This window comes from Sycon ciliatum, chromosome 1, assembly GCF_964019385.1.
Source record: "Sycon ciliatum chromosome 1, ocSycCili1.1, whole genome shotgun sequence".
Classification (NCBI taxonomy): Eukaryota; Metazoa; Porifera; class Calcarea; order Leucosolenida; family Sycettidae; genus Sycon; species Sycon ciliatum.
The window spans coordinates 82,442,409-82,465,948 of record NC_088643.1 but is presented as its reverse complement, the minus strand read 5'-3'; the positions used below and the strand labels follow the sequence as shown (position 1 = coordinate 82,465,948).

General features: G+C 45.9%; 1 protein-coding gene across 2 annotated transcripts in view; it reads left to right on the top strand.

Moving 5' to 3' along the window:
* LOC135805873 (uncharacterized) overlaps nt 1-23,540 on the top strand; it is a 60,746-nt gene that overhangs the window by 34,089 nt on the left and 3,117 nt on the right. For both annotated transcript variants that reach the window (XM_065319993.1, XM_065319992.1), the window contains exons 22-37: nt 246-321; nt 1,066-1,166; nt 1,486-1,588; nt 8,987-9,030; nt 9,233-9,304; nt 9,883-9,948; nt 10,304-10,372; nt 11,048-11,170; nt 11,682-11,820; nt 12,190-12,303; nt 12,830-12,912; nt 13,225-13,304; nt 13,830-13,893; nt 14,913-14,969; nt 17,198-17,255; nt 21,633-21,730. In XM_065319993.1, coding sequence (XP_065176065.1) covers nt 246-321; nt 1,066-1,166; nt 1,486-1,588; nt 8,987-9,030; nt 9,233-9,304; nt 9,883-9,948; nt 10,304-10,372; nt 11,048-11,170; nt 11,682-11,820; nt 12,190-12,303; nt 12,830-12,912; nt 13,225-13,304; nt 13,830-13,893; nt 14,913-14,969; nt 17,198-17,255; nt 21,633-21,730 — 1,347 coding nt within the window. The remainder of the gene's footprint in view (nt 1-245; nt 322-1,065; nt 1,167-1,485; nt 1,589-8,986; nt 9,031-9,232; nt 9,305-9,882; nt 9,949-10,303; nt 10,373-11,047; nt 11,171-11,681; nt 11,821-12,189; nt 12,304-12,829; nt 12,913-13,224; nt 13,305-13,829; nt 13,894-14,912; nt 14,970-17,197; nt 17,256-21,632; nt 21,731-23,540) is intronic.

Here is a 23,540-nt window from a genome sequence, read left to right as displayed (position 1 = left end):
TATACTGTAATGTGTAGATGCAGTACAATGTTTGGGTACTGTAGTCAACTGAATTGGTCCACGGATTCACACAACCCTATTGTGCAGATAGAACGTATTTCCCATGAAGGCCTGTGATATAGGGTCGTTCAGGTCGTTTAAAGACGCTTCAATGGCCGAGGGTGCAGAAATCGTAGGGCCAAAGCATCTTAGCCACTGCTGCATATGCAAGACACTGACAGTAGTAATCTGTGTGCTTTTGTCAGGCTCTGGTAAAGCTACTTCGAGAGAATGTCGACAAGCGGAAGAACTGGTCTTTCCTCGAGTACGGCAGTGGACTTGGTAAGCTTAGCATATCACAAGTTCTCGGAAACGTACCGATCCTGGAAAGATCTGGGTTAGTTGATAGGGTATCAATGCAAGCCACCGCAAGTCAAGTGCACCGTTTGTGTATAGTACATGGCAGCCCGTGGTGGAGGGAAAGAACCTTTCACTGGTAGAGCTGAAGCTGATGGATTTGATGGAATCCTACTGCCTGCTTATCAACGGGTTGTCGGTATGCTCAGGCAGAACCTGACAGAGCGCGACCCGTCATCCCTGCCAATCCTGGACAATGGTACCAAGCTGCTCCAGAGGGACACCGACAGCTACCAAGTCGGACATCACTGTGTCCTTCCATCGTTTACGGGTTCCATGCAGCAGATGCTTAGACGGCGACGAACCGTACGGCAGCCGACAAGGGATACCCGCACTCGCACATACACATACGCACTCACACATACACACAAATGCACATACAGTGCATACACACAGACTTCAAGATGTACCTTTGCCCTTTTTAGTACCGTCTTCAGACAGAGGGTATACATGCACAGTTATGTGGGTCATTGTGATGTACTCTATGATCTGCCTGCTGGGTATTCCCCTATCTGCCTTGGGTATTCCCCCGGTTACCAATAATTGGCATGAATCTACAAGGGAGACAGACACATTGTTTTGTTCTTCTCTGGATGTTTGTACCAGAATGCCTCTGGACTGGCTCGGATCCAATGTTTCAGTAGTTCTGTGTTCCTTGTTTGTGTTTAGCAAATGCTACCACTGAACTAGCTGCGGCGTACCGTAACAGCACTTTCATTTCTCTGGAGGCATCGATGAAGACGGCCTTCAAGCAACAGAAGCGCTTGGATGTAAGCAATGCATGACTATATCGTTGAATAATGTTATGTAAATCAGGGAGTCATAGGACAAAGGAGGACGACACGCACATTGTTTTGGGTGCTGTGATCTCGTGTCAACTTCCTGTATACTACAATTCCCTGTATGCTACAATTCCCTGTGTACTGCACCTCCCTGTATACTACACCTCCCTGTATGCTAAAACTCCAGATGTGAGTGCACTGTGACTACTCGAGTAAGAGCTATTAGCTGATGTCGCATGTGACATGGACACTGCATCATGTCATTGCACAACCATCAATCATTCTTTGCTGACATTTCAATGTGCAGGAGTTGAAGATCACAAACATGGTGATTGGTTCAATCGAGAGTGACCAGAACTTACTGCGTAAACTCCTGGAGAGTCCTGATATGATGCGCTACCAGATGATTGGTAAGTTAACAGTCCTGTGTACATCACTGCAAGGTTGGATGTGTACATCACTGCAAGGTTGGATGTGTACATCACTGCAAGGTTGGATGTGTACATCACTGCAAGGTTGGATGTGTACATCACTGCAAGGTTGGATGTGTACATCACTGCAAGGTTGGATGTGTACATCACTGCAAGGTTGGATGTGTACATCACTGCAAGGTTGGATGTGTACATCACTGCAAGGTTGGATGTGTACATCACTGCAAGGTTGGATGTGTACATCACTGCAAGGTTGGATGTGTACATCACTGCAAGGTTGGATGTGTACATCACTGTACTACTTTTTTCTCTTTTACGTTTACTTTATACCAGGCGTGGGCCATCCCCTGTACATAGGTGCCATCATTTTTCTTTGTTTCAATAAAATTGTGTTGTTTTTTTTAACGACAGAACGAAAAAAAAAAATGTGTACATCACTGCAAGGTTGGATGTGTACATCACTGCAAGGTTGGATGTGTACATCACTGCAAGGTTGGATGTGTACATCACTGCAAGGTTGGATGTGTACATCACTGCAAGGTTGGATGTGTACATCACTGCAAGGTTGGATGTGTACATCACTGCAAGGTTGGATGTGTACATCACTGCAAGGTTGGATGTGTACATCACTGCAAGGTTGGATGTGTACATCACTGCAAGGTTGGATGTGTACATCACTGCAAGGTTGGATGTGTACATCACTGCAAGGTTGGATGTGTACATCACTGCAAGGTTGGATGTGTACATCACTGCAAGGTTGGATGTGTACATCACTGCAAGGTTGGATGTGTACATCACTGCAAGGTTGGATGTGTACATCACTGCAAGGTTGGATGTGTACATCACTGCAAGGTTGGATGTGTACATCACTGCAAGGTTGGATGTGTACATCACTGCAAGGTTGGATGTGTACATCACTGCAAGGTTGGATGTGTACATCACTGCAAGGTTGGATGTGTACATCACTGCAAGGTTGGATGTGTACATCACTGCAAGGTTGGATGTGTACATCACTGCAAGGTTGGATGTGTACATCACTGCAAGGTTGGATGTGTACATCACTGCAAGGTTGGATGTGTACATCACTGCAAGGTTGGATGTGTACATCACTGCAAGGTTGGATGTGTACATCACTGCAAGGTTGGATGTGTACATCACTGCAAGGTTGGATGTGTACATCACTGCAAGGTTGGATGTGTACATCACTGCAAGGTTGGATGTGTACATCACTGCAAGGTTGGATGTGTACATCACTGCAAGGTTGGATGTGTACATCACTGCAAGGTTGGATGTGTACATCACTGCAAGGTTGGATGTGTACATCACTGCAAGGTTGGATGTGTACATCACTGCAAGGTTGGATGTGTACATCACTGCAAGGTTGGATGTGTACATCACTGCAAGGTTGGATGTGTACATCACTGCAAGGTTGGATGTGTACATCACTGCAAGGTTGGATGTGTACATCACTGCAAGGTTGGATGTGTACATCACTGCAAGGTTGGATGTGTACATCACTGCAAGGTTGGATGTGTACATCACTGCAAGGTTGGATGTGTACATCACTGCAAGGTTGGATGTGTACATCACTGCAAGGTTGGATGTGTACATCACTGCAAGGTTGGATGTGTACATCACTGCAAGGTTGGATGTGTACATCACTGCAAGGTTGGATGTGTACATCACTGCAAGGTTGGATGTGTACATCACTGCAAGGTTGGATGTGTACATCACTGCAAGGTTGGATGTGTACATCACTGCAAGGTTGGATGTGTACATCACTGCAAGGTTGGATGTGTACATCACTGCAAGGTTGGATGTGTACATCACTGCAAGGTTGGATGTGTACATCACTGCAAGGTTGGATGTGTACATCACTGCAAGGTTGGATGTGTACATCACTGCAAGGTTGGATGTGTACATCACTGCAAGGTTGGATGTGTACATCACTGCAAGGTTGGATGTGTACATCACTGTACTACTTTTTTCTCTTTTACGTTTACTTTATACCAGGCGTGGGCCATCCCCTGTACATAGGTGCCATCATTTTTCTTTGTTTCAATAAAATTGTGTTGTTTTTTTTAACGACAGAACGAAAAAAAAAAAATGTGTACATCACTGCAAGGTTGGATGTGTACATCACTGCAAGGTTGGATGTGTACATCACTGCAAGGTTGGATGTGTACATCACTGCAAGGTTGGATGTGTACATCACTGCAAGGTTGGATGTGTACATCACTGCAAGGTTGGATGTGTACATCACTGCAAGGTTGGATGTGTACATCACTGCAAGGTTGGATGTGTACATCACTGCAAGGTTGGATGTGTACATCACTGCAAGGTTGGATGTGTACATCACTGCAAGGTTGGATGTGTACATCACTGCAAGGTTGGATGTGTACATCACTGCAAGGTTGGATGTGTACATCACTGCAAGGTTGGATGTGTACATCACTGCAAGGTTGGATGTGTACATCACTGCAAGGTTGGATGTGTACATCACTGCAAGGTTGGATGTGTACATCACTGCAAGGTTGGATGTGTACATCACTGCAAGGTTGGATGTGTACATCACTGCAAGGTTGGATGTGTACATCACTGCAAGGTTGGATGTGTACATCACTGCAAGGTTGGATGTGTACATCACTGCAAGGTTGGATGTGTACATCACTGCAAGGTTGGATGTGTACATCACTGCAAGGTTGGATGTGTACATCACTGCAAGGTTGGATGTGTACATCACTGCAAGGTTGGATGTGTACATCACTGCAAGGTTGGATGTGTACATCACTGCAAGGTTGGATGTGTACATCACTGCAAGGTTGGATGTGTACATCACTGCAAGGTTGGATGTGTACATCACTGCAAGGTTGGATGTGTACATCACTGCAAGGTTGGATGTGTACATCACTGCAAGGTTGGATGTGTACATCACTGCAAGGTTGGATGTGTACATCACTGCAAGGTTGGATGTGTACATCACTGCAAGGTTGGATGTGTACATCACTGCAAGGTTGGATGTGTACATCACTGCAAGGTTGGATGTGTACATCACTGCAAGGTTGGATGTGTACATCACTGCAAGGTTGGATGTGTACATCACTGCAAGGTTGGATGTGTACATCACTGCAAGGTTGGATGTGTACATCACTGCAAGGTTGGATGTGTACATCACTGCAAGGTTGGATGTGTACATCACTGCAAGGTTGGATGTGTACATCACTGCAAGGTTGGATGTGTACATCACTGCAAGGTTGGATGTGTACATCACTGCAAGGTTGGATGTGTACATCACTGCAAGGTTGGATGTGTACATCACTGCAAGGTTGGATGTGTACATCACTGCAAGGTTGGATGTGTACATCACTGCAAGGTTGGATGTGTACATCACTGCAAGGTTGGATGTGTACATCACTGCAAGGTTGGATGTGTACATCACTGCAAGGTTGGATGTGTACATCACTGCAAGGTTGGATGTGTACATCACTGCAAGGTTGGATGTGTACATCACTGCAAGGTTGGATGTGTACATCACTGCAAGGTTGGATGTGTACATCACTGCAAGGTTGGATGTGTACATCACTGCAAGGTTGGATGTGTACATCACTGCAAGGTTGGATGTGTACATCACTGCAAGGTTGGATGTGTACATCACTGCAAGGTTGGATGTGTACATCACTGCAAGGTTGGATGTGTACATCACTGCAAGGTTGGATGTGTACATCACTGCAAGGTTGGATGTGTACATCACTGCAAGGTTGGATGTGTACATCACTGCAAGGTTGGATGTGTACATCACTGCAAGGTTGGATGTGTACATCACTGCAAGGTTGGATGTGTACATCACTGCAAGGTTGGATGTGTACATCACTGCAAGGTTGGATGTGTACATCACTGCAAGGTTGGATGTGTACATCACTGCAAGGTTGGATGTGTACATCACTGCAAGGTTGGATGTGTACATCACTGTACTACTTTTTTCTCTTTTACGTTTACTTTATACCAGGCGTGGGCCATCCCCTGTACATAGGTGCCATCATTTTTCTTTGTTTCAATAAAATTGTGTTGTTTTTTTTAACGACAGAACGAAAAAAAAAAAATGTGTACATCACTGCAAGGTTGGATGTGTACATCACTGCAAGGTTGGATGTGTACATCACTGCAAGGTTGGATGTGTACATCACTGCAAGGTTGGATGTGTACATCACTGCAAGGTTGGATGTGTACATCACTGCAAGGTTGGATGTGTACATCACTGCAAGGTTGGATGTGTACATCACTGCAAGGTTGGATGTGTACATCACTGCAAGGTTGGATGTGTACATCACTGCAAGGTTGGATGTGTACATCACTGCAAGGTTGGATGTGTACATCACTGCAAGGTTGGATGTGTACATCACTGCAAGGTTGGATGTGTACATCACTGCAAGGTTGGATGTGTACATCACTGCAAGGTTGGATGTGTACATCACTGCAAGGTTGGATGTGTACATCACTGCAAGGTTGGATGTGTACATCACTGCAAGGTTGGATGTGTACATCACTGCAAGGTTGGATGTGTACATCACTGCAAGGTTGGATGTGTACATCACTGCAAGGTTGGATGTGTACATCACTGCAAGGTTGGATGTGTACATCACTGCAAGGTTGGATGTGTACATCACTGCAAGGTTGGATGTGTACATCACTGCAAGGTTGGATGTGTACATCACTGCAAGGTTGGATGTGTACATCACTGCAAGGTTGGATGTGTACATCACTGCAAGGTTGGATGTGTACATCACTGCAAGGTTGGATGTGTACATCACTGCAAGGTTGGATGTGTACATCACTGCAAGGTTGGATGTGTACATCACTGCAAGGTTGGATGTGTACATCACTGCAAGGTTGGATGTGTACATCACTGCAAGGTTGGATGTGTACATCACTGCAAGGTTGGATGTGTACATCACTGCAAGGTTGGATGTGTACATCACTGCAAGGTTGGATGTGTACATCACTGCAAGGTTGGATGTGTACATCACTGCAAGGTTGGATGTGTACATCACTGCAAGGTTGGATGTGTACATCACTGCAAGGTTGGATGTGTACATCACTGCAAGGTTGGATGTGTACATCACTGCAAGGTTGGATGTGTACATCACTGCAAGGTTGGATGTGTACATCACTGCAAGGTTGGATGTGTACATCACTGCAAGGTTGGATGTGTACATCACTGCAAGGTTGGATGTGTACATCACTGCAAGGTTGGATGTGTACATCACTGCAAGGTTGGATGTGTACATCACTGCAAGGTTGGATGTGTACATCACTGCAAGGTTGGATGTGTACATCACTGCAAGGTTGGATGTGTACATCACTGCAAGGTTGGATGTGTACATCACTGCAAGGTTGGATGTGTACATCACTGCAAGGTTGGATGTGTACATCACTGCAAGGTTGGATGTGTACATCACTGCAAGGTTGGATGTGTACATCACTGCAAGGTTGGATGTGTACATCACTGCAAGGTTGGATGTGTACATCACTGCAAGGTTGGATGTGTACATCACTGCAAGGTTGGATGTGTACATCACTGCAAGGTTGGATGTGTACATCACTGCAAGGTTGGATGTGTACATCACTGCAAGGTTGGATGTGTACATCACTGCAAGGTTGGATGTGTACATCACTGCAAGGTTGGATGTGTACATCACTGCAAGGTTGGATGTGTACATCACTGCAAGGTTGGATGTGTACATCACTGCAAGGTTGGATGTGTACATCACTGCAAGGTTGGATGTGTACATCACTGCAAGGTTGGATGTGTACATCACTGCAAGGTTGGATGTGTACATCACTGCAAGGTTGGATGTGTACATCACTGCAAGGTTGGATGTGTACATCACTGCAAGGTTGGATGTGTACATCACTGCAAGGTTGGATGTGTACATCACTGCAAGGTTGGATGTGTACATCACTGCAAGGTTGGATGTGTACATCACTGCAAGGTTGGATGTGTACATCACTGCAAGGTTGGATGTGTACATCACTGCAAGGTTGGATGTGTACATCACTGCAAGGTTGGATGTGTACATCACTGCAAGGTTGGATGTGTACATCACTGCAAGGTTGGATGTGTACATCACTGCAAGGTTGGATGTGTACATCACTGCAAGGTTGGATGTGTACATCACTGCAAGGTTGGATGTGTACATCACTGCAAGGTTGGATGTGTACATCACTGCAAGGTTGGATGTGTACATCACTGCAAGGTTGGATGTGTACATCACTGCAAGGTTGGATGTGTACATCACTGCAAGGTTGGATGTGTACATCACTGCAAGGTTGGATGTGTACATCACTGCAAGGTTGGATGTGTACATCACTGCAAGGTTGGATGTGTACATCACTGCAAGGTTGGATGTGTACATCACTGCAAGGTTGGATGTGTACATCACTGCAAGGTTGGATGTGTACATCACTGCAAGGTTGGATGTGTACATCACTGCAAGGTTGGATGTGTACATCACTGCAAGGTTGGATGTGTACATCACTGCAAGGTTGGATGTGTACATCACTGCAAGGTTGGATGTGTACATCACTGCAAGGTTGGATGTGTACATCACTGCAAGGTTGGATGTGTACATCACTGCAAGGTTGGATGTGTACATCACTGCAAGGTTGGATGTGTACATCACTGCAAGGTTGGATGTGTACATCACTGCAAGGTTGGATGTGTACATCACTGCAAGGTTGGATGTGTACATCACTGCAAGGTTGGATGTGTACATCACTGCAAGGTTGGATGTGTACATCACTGCAAGGTTGGATGTGTACATCACTGCAAGGTTGGAGAGAGTATTGTATTGTATTGTATTGTATTTATTTAAAAGGATTCTCCAAAAGCAAATGGATGCTTATCACGGAAGTCTCCCACATAAATATCGCAAGAAAAATGGGGAAATGGGGAGAGGAGAGTGGAAGATGAAGCATGGGAAGAAGGGAAACAAGTACCTAAATATCGAGGTATAAAAGCAGGAAAGAAATCGACGAGGGAAGAAATCACCTCTGCAGATAATAGCGGGACATTTAGATGAAAAAAACCCCAGCAAGGATTAATTTCAAGGAAAAAAATTTCTCAGAGTGTAACTAGGGGACTGATGGACAACAAACAAATCAACTGATAGGGAGAGGGAGACAAAGCAGGAGTGGGTCTTCATTGCAGCTCTGTAACGAATCACCATGGCAGCAATTTGGGCTCTGTGACGAATCTCCATGGAAACAATTTGGGTTGGACGGGTGCAATTGCCGCATGTTCTTCATTCACTGATAACAGTGTGCACGTGTGTTCTGTGTTCTGTCCTGTGGCTTGCGCTGTGCCCTGTTCAACACCAGGCATCGACTATTTCCTCGACATGATTAAAAGGTTCACAAGAGTGGTACGTCATGGTTCACGCACACCGTCATCCATACAGTCATTTACGTTTCTAAGGTGCCTATCTAGGTAGAGTTGTCTGTCTAGCTTCTGCTCTTTGCCTTCATACCCAGTCAGTATCCAGTATCCAGTGTACATATGCATGTAGACTGAGTAGTAGTGCTGTGTTGTCCTGGACTATCCATGTGTGTTCATGGGTTTTGCAGAATTTCAATCAAATGCTAGGAAGTCTATTCTCCACCAGCGTCAGCTCGTTTGTTCAGGTACCAAGTGCAAAGGTCAGTGGATTGTAACTACCGTCAATTTGTTACCGGTCAGCTTATACTAATGCATGCCGCATGATTAGTTGTTTGAGGCAGAATACGGGCATCCACTGTGAACATTGACCAATAGGTCGCCACATGTGGCTGCCTGCCTATTTTTCTGTAATGTTGCGGAGCAGTGTCTGTATGCTTTCCAATCTTAGATTATGAGCCTATGAGACAATGCTTAGCTTGGCAATGCTAAATCAACTGCTTAGCCTATAAATCCTTAGATCACGGTGAGGTTCACACAGTTGGTATGCTTTGTCCTTTTGATACCAATGCTCCCAATGCTTCACATCATTCTGTCTGCCTGTTTCTCTCTATCTCTCTATATCTGTCTCTCTTTTCTCTATCTCTTTCTCTCTCTCTATCTCCTTCTTCTCTTTCTCCTTCTCCTTTTCCTTCTCTATCTCCCTCTCTCTCCTCCCCCCCCCCCTCTCTCTCTCTCTCTCTCTCTCTCTCTCTCTCTCTCTCTCTCTCTCTCTCTCTCTCTCTCTCTCTCTCTCCCCCCCCCTCCCCCATCTCGTCTTTTTATGCTTCAAACATTACAGATGATTTCTCTTGCCTTTCTAACATTCTACCCGGAGGTGCCAAGTGGCATTGGTCCAAGTGAATCGGTATGTCTAACTCCCTGCTCTCTGTTTACTTGCTACGTGGCTGCTATAGCTTCTAAGCTCTATTTCAGTGTTGGACCTGCACTTTCACACAATCAGGTGACCTGTGTCACTTCAGTTTATTGGTGGCCATGTGGTCATCACTGCAAGATGGTAAAATGGGGAAGGTGAAGGTAGCCGAGCCATAATCAATTCTGACCGTAGGGGAAGGAGGTGTTAGAGACCTCGAGGTTCAATGAGCTCCACGTACATGTAGATGATATAAGAAATAGTGATGAAAGTGGTGCTGACTTATATTGTCCGGTTACCTATCCCAGCCCGGTGCCAATATGAGTATTGTTTGTTGCTCCATTTCCAGGGCTCATTCCTGTTGGCCAAGCACCCCTCTCCAGCGTATGAAAATGCAGAGCTGCGGATGATTGGTGAGGTAAGTCAAAGTACATAAACTCGTGCAAATCAGCATTATTTGTATTGCATTAGTTTTGGTGTCTCACGTTGTATATTTGTGATGAGAAACTGTATTTCATGACCTGTCAAGTAAAATTGTACCTGCATTGGTTGTGACAAGGTTCAATGAACCCCCTCATCCTTCACTAGGTGGTGTAATCAAGAGTACCCCCCCCCCCCCCGTCACAGTTCAACTCCACTATCAGCACTGCCCCGGTAGAATTTCAGGTTGACGTCAGCTTTATGATGCAATGCGCATTGCACACCTATTATCATAATTTTGTATCCTAGACCAGTGGTGGACACACATTACCATTTGATCCCATACAAACTTTGTGCTAGCAAACATGTGCAGCAGATCCTTGGCTCTCCATCCGAGTCCATTCTTATGATGTGTATAGCGGGGTTTGCGATGACTAATTGAATATGCGTTGAGCGGATATGGCTGTGTCCTCGATCCGGGGGCAGAATCCCGGCGATTACCGCCGCAATTTACCGGTACGGTACATGTTCACTTCTTTTAGTGCGTACTTCGAGGCCTCGTACTTCAAGTACTTGATTGCCGGGGGATCATTTCCGCTGTGGTGTGATATGTATCGAATCACTCCTGAGCATAGTAATTATTGTAATCTTCTGTACTATTGGAACCTTCCAGAGTGCCACATCATCAGCGCTTAGCAGTGTGGAGTCGCACATTCTCCACCCGCCATACTACAATGAAGATCAAGATTATGGCTGGAAACTTATCCGCGTAAACCTGGCTAATCTCACCACTACAGTAAGCTATTGGCAAGGATGCGATGATTGCTTTGCTTACCCCATTCATTCAATCAGCCCTATGCTGGCTGGCTGCAGGAACAATGTCGCCGATTAAAGTAGTTCGTATTCTAAAGGAGACGAAGATTGTACCCAGTACCCAGTGTTTCCTCAGTGTTTACTCAGTCCTTTCATTGTTCTCACCACTGGGAGAAGCCCACATCTCTTTTCCCCAGCTTGCCTATACTTGTTGTAGTAGTTTACAACAATGTTGGTCTCTTCTAATACCTACGCACTGTGATCCATGCAGGAGTTTATGCAAGTGATGGGTTTTTTCAGGAGAGATTTTATTAGATATATTTTGAAGGACCTGCCACTACATGTACTTGTAAACGTGGAGTTTGCACCATGCCGAAGCAAAGTTGGTGTCTCAAGCATATCCTAAGCCTTTGCTTGATGTCCGTAGCCAGTGTGGAGATGGATGAGCAACATTAATTCATTGAATGTGATGAATGCTGTGTGTTATTCAACAGGTAAATCATCACTTTGACTATGCTGTAGATGGTCATGATCGCAAATACACACAGCACTGTGAGAGCAATGCCACACACTTCCGCATCTACCTAGAGCGGCAGGTGGATGGCTTTGTGATACCGTTTGACCGACTGGAAGGTTAGCACATTCTGAATATGCACTCTACAGTGCTTGCTTTGCTGTTGTTTGCAATGTCCTGTCCATTTCCTCAGCAAACATATCAACATGGAGCTGGACTCTGGTGCTTTATGGCATGCTCCAGAAAGATACGTCTGTATCATTCCCACTCGGATCCGGGATAATTATGTGAATATCTCCCCCCCCCCCCCCCCCCCGATGATGTGGACTAGAACGGCATCCACGCTGTTGGATTTCATCCCACTGGACCACTTGAAGCGCATGTTCATTCTGTGTTGCTGGCCTTGGTGGTTTCTCTCCTTGCTATGGGTACCCAATGCTGTATGGATATAACTATTTGTATACTTCGTTGTATCGCACTTTACCCAGGCATATCCCTAATCGCCCTGTTGAGACTTGGTCTACTGTCTGATGTCAAGTCGCGTCTCTACGAGCAGTTCATCAAGATGCCCCTGTATGAAGACATGGCACCATGGAATATTAGTAAGTCAGTATTGACAGTATGCCGTGCTGCCAACGCAATGCCAGCCGATCAATGTTTTCTTCAGACCTTTCCCATTTGCATCTTTCCCTCGAGCCTATGAAGATCAATGTAACATTTAAAATACCGCTTTACCAGCGTGGATCAAGCATGAAGAGGTGTTTTGCTGAAAGCTAGGGCCAGTCCATGATACTGGTCAATCTTAGCTGACGAACAAACAGCCATTCAAGGGATGAACAAAAGACTCCCAGCCTTGTCAGCAATGATACGGAACACTAGTGGATCTCCAACGGTTCTGCGGTTTAGGTTGTGAGGTTCAGCCGGTGCTAAAACACTAGCTTGGTAGTGCCTTTAAGTGAAGACAGTTGAGCAAGTTTCACATGTTGTCTCATTGTACAATTATTATTCAGCACACACGCACCAATGGTCTCTCCCATTACGATTATGCCTGGCTGTGTGAAGATTATTGTGAGATATCAAAAATGCATGACTTCCATGGTTTCATTCTGGTATTATTCTCCACTATAGTATTCAATGGAGGTCGTCTTGAGTACATTGATTACGACACCAAAGATGTGACGTTTGATAAAATGGTCCCAGCAGCTTATCAGGTTAGTCCAAAGTTGGGTTTGGTGGTGATGGCGGTGGTGGTGGTGGCGGCGGTGGCGGCGGCAGCAGCTGGGGTGGCGGAGGTGTGTGTGTGTATGTGTGCACACATGTCTGCGTGCATGCGCGGGTGTGTATGCCTGCATGTGTTTGTGTGGAGTTACCTGTGTAGAGTCTGTGGACATGTAGTACCTTGGCAATGTGGTAGTCTTTCGGAATTTGTCCCATACTTATCACATGACTGGAAGCCAGATTGCAAAGACAACTCAGTACATTCTACATGCAATGTGATTTTTGATCTTGCTCTGTACTGATAGATCATGTCCGTGCTGATGAACTACCGGCGAACGGTCAAGGATTTTGGTCACTGTAGAGACCATGTAGACTCAGATGCCAAGTGAGTGGTTGTGTCGACATTTTTTTTCTTTTTTTTCTTTCTTTTTTACCCCTCCCTTCCGTTGTCGGCTCATCACCCTCACTTCCTTTGTATTGGCTTAATTTGGTCATGCACCAAGAGGTACTGAAATGATAGGTCATGTGCCAGGAAGTGCTAAAAGAACTGTAAGATCTGCAATGTTCTGCAGGCAAGATACCGTAAAATGTGATTATTGAGAGGTTGTTGGAATGTGACGAGAGAACTGCCACTATCTTAACATTGTTACGATCAGTATCAAGTCGCTTATAGAAATATCTTTGCTTTACAGTCATTTATAAATAGCTCAGTCTATATTAGAATTTTTATTATTATTATTATTGCAAATAACGCTGAGTAATTACACGAATGCATAAAAACCAGCATTTGCTTCCGGGAAGGATTCACAAACATAAGACAAAAACACCATGGCTCAATGTATATTAGAATTGCCATTTCAATTTAATTGATGTGGCCTTTTTTGGGTCTTGCTTTCTCAATCGACCCCAGGACGGCCTACAACTTTCCGTATATGGGATCCTGTGTGGGATCAAGCTTTCACGGCAAATGCAGAGTAAGTTCTGACCTAGCCCGCGTGTATGCCATGGCTGAATACAGGGTTCAGTTCACAGGGCTGCAGCACTTGGTCCGGCTGAATACAGGACCAATTCACAGCTCCGCAGCACCCTGTCAATGGCTGAATACAGGACCGGTTCACAGGGCCATAGCACCCAGTCCGGCCAATCCTGGTGCTACCACCAGACCCTATTTCCAAAAAGTTGACCCTCCCAATTCTTGCAAAACGGGGTTTTCAACAATATGTTCAGGGTTCTAGCCAGTTCAAAATAATAGGGGGGGGGGGGGGGGCAGCCAGGGAAAACTGTTACCTCGTAACCCATTTTTTCAATTTTCAAAGTAACTGTCTTGCAATGCGAAATGCAACGTACGGGGCGAACACCAGACCACACCCCAGACAAATGTGCCTTTATGAACCCTAGAGTACATGACTATCGACCGTTTTTTCATTGAATGGCATGAAAAAACACTCAATAATCGGAAAATGAGTAGGGGGCACTTTTTCACCGGGAGGGGGGGGGGGGCTACTCCCCTTTGGCTAGAACCCTGTGGTTCCGTTTTATTTTTGGCCGGACCACCTGAAATCCCGTTGCTACAGTCCTGGTCTACGTATACCAATACTGGAAGGATTTCTTATGCCATTGTCCCCCGTTTACGGGCAGTCTACTACTTGGCCCAAAGGACCTCCCTCCCCTTGATATTCCAAGCTTGATATTCCAAGCTTGATATTCCAAGCTTGATATTCCAAGCTTGATATTCCAAGCTTGATATTCCAAGCTTGATATTCCAAGCTTGATATTCCAAGCTCTTCTTCGCATACGAGTAACTTACATGCAGCTCCCTTTGTAGGCTCCATAGGTACGTGTGTGTGCATGTGTAAGTGTGTTCTGTGTGTGTGTGTGTGTGTGTGTGTGTGTGTGTGTGTGTGTGTGTGTGTGTGTGTGTGTGTGTGTGTGTGTGTGTGTGTGTGTGTGCGTGTGCGCGTTCTGTGCATGTGGTATGTGTATTTCTGTCCAGAACTCGCAATTCCCGGTACCGTGTGGTGACCACACATGCCGCAGCTCCTATATTGAGGTGAGAAGAACTATGGCGATCACATGACATGCATGTTTAGTCACATGACATGTATGTTAAAAGTCATGTGACATAGTGACGAAGGGTGTCTATTCGGGGAAGGACAGTTGATCATGTATCACGCCTCTGATTTGGAGGGACAAACTTGCCACTTTGCTATTTCGGAAGAGTAACACTATACATGAGTCCAATATGCGCACCGTTGAACTTGACATACACAATGTACATACGAGCGGGGGGGGGGGGGGGGGGGGAGGCAGCATATCCGCTTGTCCTACGTGTATACCGTAAAGTACCGTTGATCCGTCCTCCACGCTGTGTCGCTGTGTCGCTTCCCAGCTGGTTCTTCGGCAGGGGGCGGGAATTAGATCAAGGCTGTTACGTGCAGTACGATGTACAACACCGCAGAAGGTCAGACTCGGTGTGCTGGATTGTGCACATTTTCATCCTTCACTGGCACGTATTGTGCACAGCAGTGCACGCATCGGTTCAACACCATATTTCGTTGGATACGCCGAAGTTGCTTCACAGGCAGAAATTCAACAGGGGGTGGCAATTAGAGAGGGGGGGGGGGGGGGATCGCCGGTACTTTACGGTGCTTGGTAATGTAACCCGTGCAGCGTAACCCGTGCAGCAGCAGTGAGATTGGAATTTGTTCCTGTCACTTAAGTGCAACTTTTCACGGATTTGACCACACGTCGAGAATTCCAGCTGCACAAAATTCCATTGCTGAACTAAAAAAAAAGGCACAGAACGTGTCATTGATCATAGGGGCAGCTGACTGCCTATTGGAATGTACGAGTATGTTGTGCAAGAGTAATGGTGGTGGTGGTGGTGGTGGTGGTGGTGGTGGTGGTGTGTGTGTGTGTGTGTGTGTGTGTGTGTGTGTGTGTGTGTGTGTGTGTGTGTGTGTGTGTGTGTGTGTGTGTGTGTGTGTGTGTGTGTGTGTGTGTGTGTGTGTGTGTGTGTGTGTGTTGGGTGTGTGTGTGTTGGGTGTGTGTGTGTGTGTGTGTGTGTGTGTTTGGGGGGGGGGGGGGGGTGTTTACAATAATTTGTCAATAGAAAGTGCCTAGAGAAACAGATATAATTATATTGTCTGTCTGGTATTACCGATATACTCCTGACAGGACAGGAAACACTGTATATTTACCAATTACCCTTGATAGGTGACAAGAATTCCATAGCAGCTCTCATGAGCATTGAAATTGCTTTTCCAATGGCTGTTGTGGATAGTAGCAAGAGTGAATAAGCTCCCAAGAGTGTGCAACTCTGCATACAGGTTCTCTGATGGCGAAAACTCGCATCACGTGTTCCAAGTACGATTTGTGCTACGTAAAACGAAGACTGGCGTGCACGCTGTCCAAGTATGATGGTGATGGCTCGCATTAGCTGAGTAGGTTTCTGTTAGGGAGTGCCATTTTTTCAACTCCATTGGTCGCTAGAACGGGCTGGGGCGTACAACGGGAGCACTACGCCATGTGATGTGTGTTGGGCGTACAACGGGAGCACTACATAGAAAGAGTATCCAGAGTTGAAGGCTCTTGTGAGCTTATGTACTCTTGGTAATATTGTGAGCGAGTGTGACTAGCATCCCTGTTCGTCGCAACAGCAAATTTGCCCCAAGCACTGCCCAGGTACATGTATGTGCATGTATGCATGCTCGTACATGTGCTCGTCACAGTATAAGTGTGTTCGTACACAGGCACGTCAAAAAATGAAGCAAAATCCTGCATTTTGAGCGAAAAAGAGGGGGGGGGGGGTTCCGGGCACCCAGGAACCCATACGGGGCACGCGCCTGGTACATGTATAATATGTACTTCTGCATGCACCGGTATGCATGCATGCATGCTACAACTCTATGTATGCATGTGCATGTGTAGTCAAGTAGCATTGCATTGTTGTACATGTATGTACATGTACATGTACATGTGCATGTGTATGTGCATGTGTATTTACAATGTTCATTGTGTATCCATGTAATTATCGGTGTATGTGTATTTGCTATGTTCATCGGTGTATCGGTGTATCTGTGTATATCTGTGTATGTGTGTATGTGTGTATGTGTGTATCTGTGTATATCTGTGTATATCTGTGTATATCTGTGTATATCTGTGTATATCTGTGTATCTGTATATCTGTGTATATCTGTGTATATCTGTGTATATCTGTGTATATCTGTGTATATCTGTGTATATCTGTGTATCTGTGCATGTATGTGTTTCTTACAGTGCCTACAAGCACTACTTGAGATGGAGACGAAGAAAGAAAAGAAGATGGCTGTGTTTGGTAAGGCATAATACTAGTTAGACGTGCTGTTGGTAATTATCCTAGCTGGGTTTGGTTATCAGGAGCTAAAATTGAACAGGATAGCTGATTTAATGTCGTCAGGGGAAGCTTCAAGCTAGTTAACTGTAGTAATTAGACACGGATATTGTTTTGTCACGGATCACATCTTTCGATATGTGAATCGTGTTGTGTTATAATTGTTTGGGTGCGTCCTCAGTCAGGACGACATATGTGTCAAGCACTGAAATATCAGCATGTTTATTAAGTATCCATATTTCAACCCAAGCATCGCATCCTTTGCATCTCTAATTGGCACTAGCAGTGGCAGCTGTTACAAGCCAGGCTGATGTGTATTCAGCTTGCTGCACGTAACCTTTATTTACTCAAGGCTACTTCCTGTGCTACAGCTAGAGTCACCTACCCTGCTTCCAAGGAAGTGGGGTACATACTAATTATAACTCCCGCCACTGCTAACGTAGGCCATTCCAGCCTCAAGATGGGCATTCTCTGAGCAGGAACCCATTGCCATAGACCACCATTTCATACACCACTTTCCTCCTTGGTCATGCTTGAGCGGAATCTGTCTGCCACATGCTGTGCCAGTCACCGGATCTGCGCCTGCAAAAAGATTTATGCTACTTTTCCTCCTTCCTGGGGTTTCTGCTGGTGAGCTCGGGCGTAGAAGAGTGCATGTTGTAGCCAGCTGCAATGCAGACAATATTTAACCGTGCGCTGTGCTTCAGTCTCCTGAACACCTATTGTTGTCTATAATGTGCTATCGAGAATCTAGGAAGTTGGTGCTGGCAACCTGCATATTCAGGTGCCACGTTACTCCTGGTTCGCTTGTGCTAGCTCTATTTCGGGCCTATCGGAGTTTCTCGTCTAGATCAAGATATTGGATAGCAGATGCCCCATAAAAGGACAAGGACCCAACTCGTCCTTACATTTACAATTCTACCAAAGGGAAATTATGTAGCACTAAACTGGGCATAATCAAACATACTTCTGATTAACTACATGGAGCATCCATGTTTTCTTTTGCTGCAAGTTTTTTGCTTTGGTGAACCTTGGTGGAGTGCTCTTTAAAATTCTGAAAAGAGGAAATACCGTAGGCTGAGAACTACCCACAACAGATGGCGCTGGAACGAATGACAGCATAGCAGACAGGGAAAATTGACTGGAGGGATCATTTCTGCACTTCACATCTGCTTGTTCTGTGCAGTTGGTATGCAACAAGTGTGAAATTGCTGGTCTTCAGTAAAATTATTATAGCTACATGGTAATCCTTGATCAAGTGTAATGTCATGAAAACCACATTCCTCTGCAGTGCACCTGGCTAGTTAAATTCTACATGTATGTCTGCCCATGATAATAATGCAGTCTCAACTACACGTAGTTGGGACCAGTAATTATTACCCTGCCACTTGTTATCACCCCTGCTAGTACTAGTGGCAGGCTAGGAAACACGTTCTTGTGCTAACTGCTAGTATGGTACTTGGTAGTAGGCTACCCTAGCCAGGGCAGTGGCAAGCATAGTGACGGTGCATGCGGCATGTACACGTATCATGACATATTTGTGTGACAGGGAGCATAGGTTCTGGGTGTATCTGTTACCAAGGGATTGCTGCACTCATAAGTGTGTGTTTGGGGGGGGGGGGGTGTTAAAACCCACATACCCCTACCGTACATAGAGGAAGGACTTGCATGACTCATGAACTGGATGATCCTATGCCAGGCTAGGCTAGAGTGTGAGCAGTGGAATGATAATAGACCCTGTGTCTAAGAGATGGTTTCACACAGTTCAGCTATCAGTCATTTCAGTGTATGAATGAAATTGCAGTCTAGGAGTAGGAGGAAACAGAAATTCAAAGTTTGATTGCCAGGCAACACTGGACTTCACCCCTGGCCTTTAAATTGATGAGCTATGCTTAGGCAGGGATGTGAAGTTATTTTGACAGGCTTTGAACTTTTGCGCAAGTGCTCCCATAAGTCACTCCATGCCTCAGGTTTGAATGGCTGACCAGCAGTACAGCAGCAGTACAGCACTACATCCCCACTTGGTATGGAATGTGTGAATGTTTGTGTGTGCTGGGTGTGGTGAGCTGTTACCAGCTATCAATCGTGGTCATAGCATATTCAAAGGGAACATTTACCAACCAACTACTTACTCCGGTGGGCATAAGGCTGAGAAAGTCTGCATTCCTTCTCAGCATGCCTATGAACTGCAGAACTACACTGTCATAGCAACACTCTCATTTCAGCATCATTGAGCATAGGAGTAGGAATCTGCATGAACAGTTGGAGGGGGGGGGGGGGGGGGGGAGGCATCCCACTTTTGCACACAATAAATCCCATGATGGGAATGTGAGAATGTCATCTTTACATGCCAGTATGTATAGTGCTTGTATAAGTTGAGAATGCCCATCACCTAAAACAGCCAGTGGTCCTTCATACCAGCTCCATTGATCTGATTGAGTTATTGAGCTTCTCAAGAGGAATCAGGGCCGGACAGTGCACCCAATGGTGGCCAAGGAGGTGTTGGAGGTGTCTGTTTGTAATTCCGTCCAGCAGGGGTCTCCTGGGGGTGTGCAGGGCATTGCTCAGGTGACTAGGACCATAGCTGGATGTCAACACTGACTATGTGCACAGCAAGCTAGTCCGCACCACTCCTGCAGCTTGCACTGACCCATGATGCAGTACTATGGTATGGCCAATAGGCAGTACTGGTATACCTTCTGTACTAGAGATACTGGAAATAGCACTAGAGTCCACAGTTCATGTGGTGAGGAGCACTAGTGCTCCCAGCTGTGTTGCCTCCATTTTCCGGGTTTACACACTGCATACCTGTCATGGTTGCATGCGTCACCAGCATGGCATTCCCGCCTTACATCCACAGCAGGATCTAGGATGATCTACTGCAGGAAACGGCAATGATAAAGTGGCCTGGCTTGCTAGTAGTTCCCAGAGTGTGGTGATGGTGGATATGATGGAGTATATTGTTGTACGCAAGTGTGATGGTGAATGGTGGTCACTTCACTGATCAGTTATGGCTCTTGTATGGTTGACAGTAGTGATATCCTTATGGGTACTGTCATAGCTTCCGTGATTATATCATGGGCAGAGCTGCACGTGGGAAGGCAGCCTGAGCTAAAGACATGTACCGCATGTATGTACCGTAATGGTGTTAGTGAGTGTGTATGTGTTTGGGGAGGGAGGGGCTATGCTGTGACATGTGGCATACACGTGGGTCATGTCAAGAAATAGTATGGACAGACTCAGCTCATCTAGCTCAGTGTCCTAGTATGTGCACCAATAGGAGTACTACCTTTGTAGTTAATTACTGAGGATTAGGCTAAACAAATCACCTTTAAGTACTCTTAGTACATATAGTATGCACCTCCTTGTCATTGGCTGGTCCTCGGTGAATACTGATTCTAATATTGCCACTGAGACTAGCGTGGTGGTTCACGGGAGGAGTGGGCTGGGTGCATTACTCCATTAGTGATGTTGCCTTGTTGGAGTGTGTGTGCGCAGTGCAAGTCTGTCATAATCCTATTAGTACCATGATAACTGCTTTAACAGAGCAGTGGCCAGTGCACATAGGGGCAATGAACAATTAAGTCTCACTTGTGTCATGAAAAGGGGTACCCATGTTGCTTTCTTCCCTAAAAGCCTAAAGCATCCGGATACAGGCTGCTTGTGATATGTGGCACTTGCCTGTGCAATGCTTCCCAACTGTGCCCTGAACTAATAATGCTTAGTGCTTGTACAGCTTTGGGCTCATTCCAGCTGAGGTGCCCGGTCCCTGTGTAATTCTAGAGCCCGGCTGACCATTCACTCTGAGAGGAATCCATTACAGTGGTATTTGCCATGTGACCTCGACTGTGATCAGAGAATTCACTGCAAACCTACACCATCATCTGCTTCCGGTTGTGCCCTCAGCTGCATTTCTGCCCACCGAATCCTAAAACTCAGAATATTGCAACAGCCTTTCATGCTGCATTGGCATTTTCCTCCATTGTATATAGCCCCAGCTACACCAGGTGACCATGTACCAGTCATATCTTGTGCGTATTTGCCTCCAGGCAGGAGAGATGTGCTCATGTCATAAAGTGCCAGGGGACCGGCAATATAATCAAACAGCTTTTGTTTTCAAAAGAGATCATGTTTGCTTCGTGTCCCTCCCTGCCTTGTGTCCTGGTCTGCCTTACTTCTTTGCCTTTCATGGCCGCAGTAGACCATGGGATGTTCCTCAGCACTTCTTCTCCACAGAGGTTGACTGCCTCTGGGCACTGGTTGAGTCTGTGACTGCTTGGGTTGCTTACACGACATGTCATGCATCTTGAGGTCTTTCATTCATGTGCCACTGCTATGCAGATTACACAGCATCCAGACAGCCAGGTGGTGGAGGACTCAAGGACACTGTGAACACTATCAGCTTCTCAACATCTTCTCCCTTCGACAATGGCCATTGGGTGAGTTTCAATTTCTGTGGCGAATCCCATCACGTTTTCGCTGCACTTAATTCCTCTTGCCCAATCAATGTGTCACTAGAGCAGGGCTATGTGAGACGTTCCAGAATCGTCCAATCAGCATTGATGTCAATCCCTGACTCAGTTCAAATTATCCTAACGGCCACTGTTTGACAGCTCACCATTGATGTGGAATGGGTCCAGTAGCCTAGCTAGCAGAGTGGTCCCCAATGGATCAAGTCATGTTGAAATGGGCCTCTGTAAACATCAGTGTGCACGTTAACTACACGTTCTCAACAGATTATAGAGATTTCGTGTTGAGATGGGCCCATACCAGTTCGTTCTCCTCATAGAGGGCATGGGTGGCACGGGTGATGTGCATGGTAGGCTACTTACTTAGAACTTTCATTACAAGATTGGATAATCAGTGGTGCCACTGCCCCAGGCTCCCAGCAGACTATGAATCAGGTCTATTGGGCCGCTAGACTGGCATGCACATGTGCACAACTCCTGAAACGCATTAAGTGCCCTGTGCGGACACATGTAGTTGCGTGAAGTGGTCAAACTGAAGGTGCCCTACACAGCCCTACACATTCCGTCACGTTCCTTCCTACTGTGGCCCTAGTGTGGGTAAAGTATGTGCTGAAAGTACAGGTGTGGCACCACTGTGAGATTGTCGAGGCTCTAACCAGCTACCCTGGTCATAATACTGGCATATTGTACTTCTGCAAGAGGGCAGTTAACGGTTCAATCCAGTTTAGTGCACTGACAAGCACTCGCCACTTTATCCTGCCTTCTTTCAGAAGTTGGAAAGCTTTCTGTAGGCAGGTGCTCTCAAGTCCCATGGCACACTTGTCGTTGATACCCCCCCCCCCCCCTCCTCCTAGTGTAATAGGCTGCTCGCTATGAACTCAGTGCGGGACTCCAACTCCTGATCCTGGATATGAGTCCTGCTACTGCTATGATTTTTATGTGGGGAGGGGGGGGGGGCTGTACCACGGCTCTCTGTGGGCACTCTGTGGAGTGGCTCACATTCTGTTATGGGAATGCATCAGCTGAGTTGTGCTGACACTCTCACCTAATTGGGCAGAGCTGAAGACCTATTGTGAGCAGGGCAAGAGCGATGGAAAGAAGCTGGAATGTTGTTGAGAACTCAAGTACACCTACTTATCACCCCTGACAAAGTGGGAAAATTCCAGCCCAAGGAATGTGTGTGTTTTGTGGATTCTGCCCTGTCACTGCAAGACTTAGTGTTATCTAGTGTCAGAAAAAGACTGGATTCCCTACTCCAAGTGCTGCTGTATGTGAAAACCAGCATTTTAGGACTAGGGCCTACTAGGGGTACTGTAACAATGTCAGTCTGGGTTCAGTGCATGTGCTGTCAGTCAAGGGTCAGATAGATTGTGGGCTTGCAAAATAAGTTATTTGGCCATTTCGGATTGGGTTGAAATTCTCTTGTTTAGTTCTAGATTTACCCCACAGTTCTGAGCTAAGGATACTTCTAAGTTCTAATTGTAAGACTGGTTTGGGTGTGGAACAATATGACTACTATAGGCTTTTGAGTGGGCATGCTACATGATTACTATGAGTACTCGTACTCATCATACTCTTACTAGTAGTAGTAGTGAATGCTTCTTAGTAATTGCCTCAGTACTGGTACATGTATGTCTGCTAGTACTGTGACTACCTTAGTAACTCACTCTCTTCATGGTATGACCAACATGTACATGGTCAGAATGGACTCCCCCTCCCTCTGTCCCCATAATGTGGTCACAGTGGAGTACAGGATGATTACGCTCAAGTAGCAATTGTG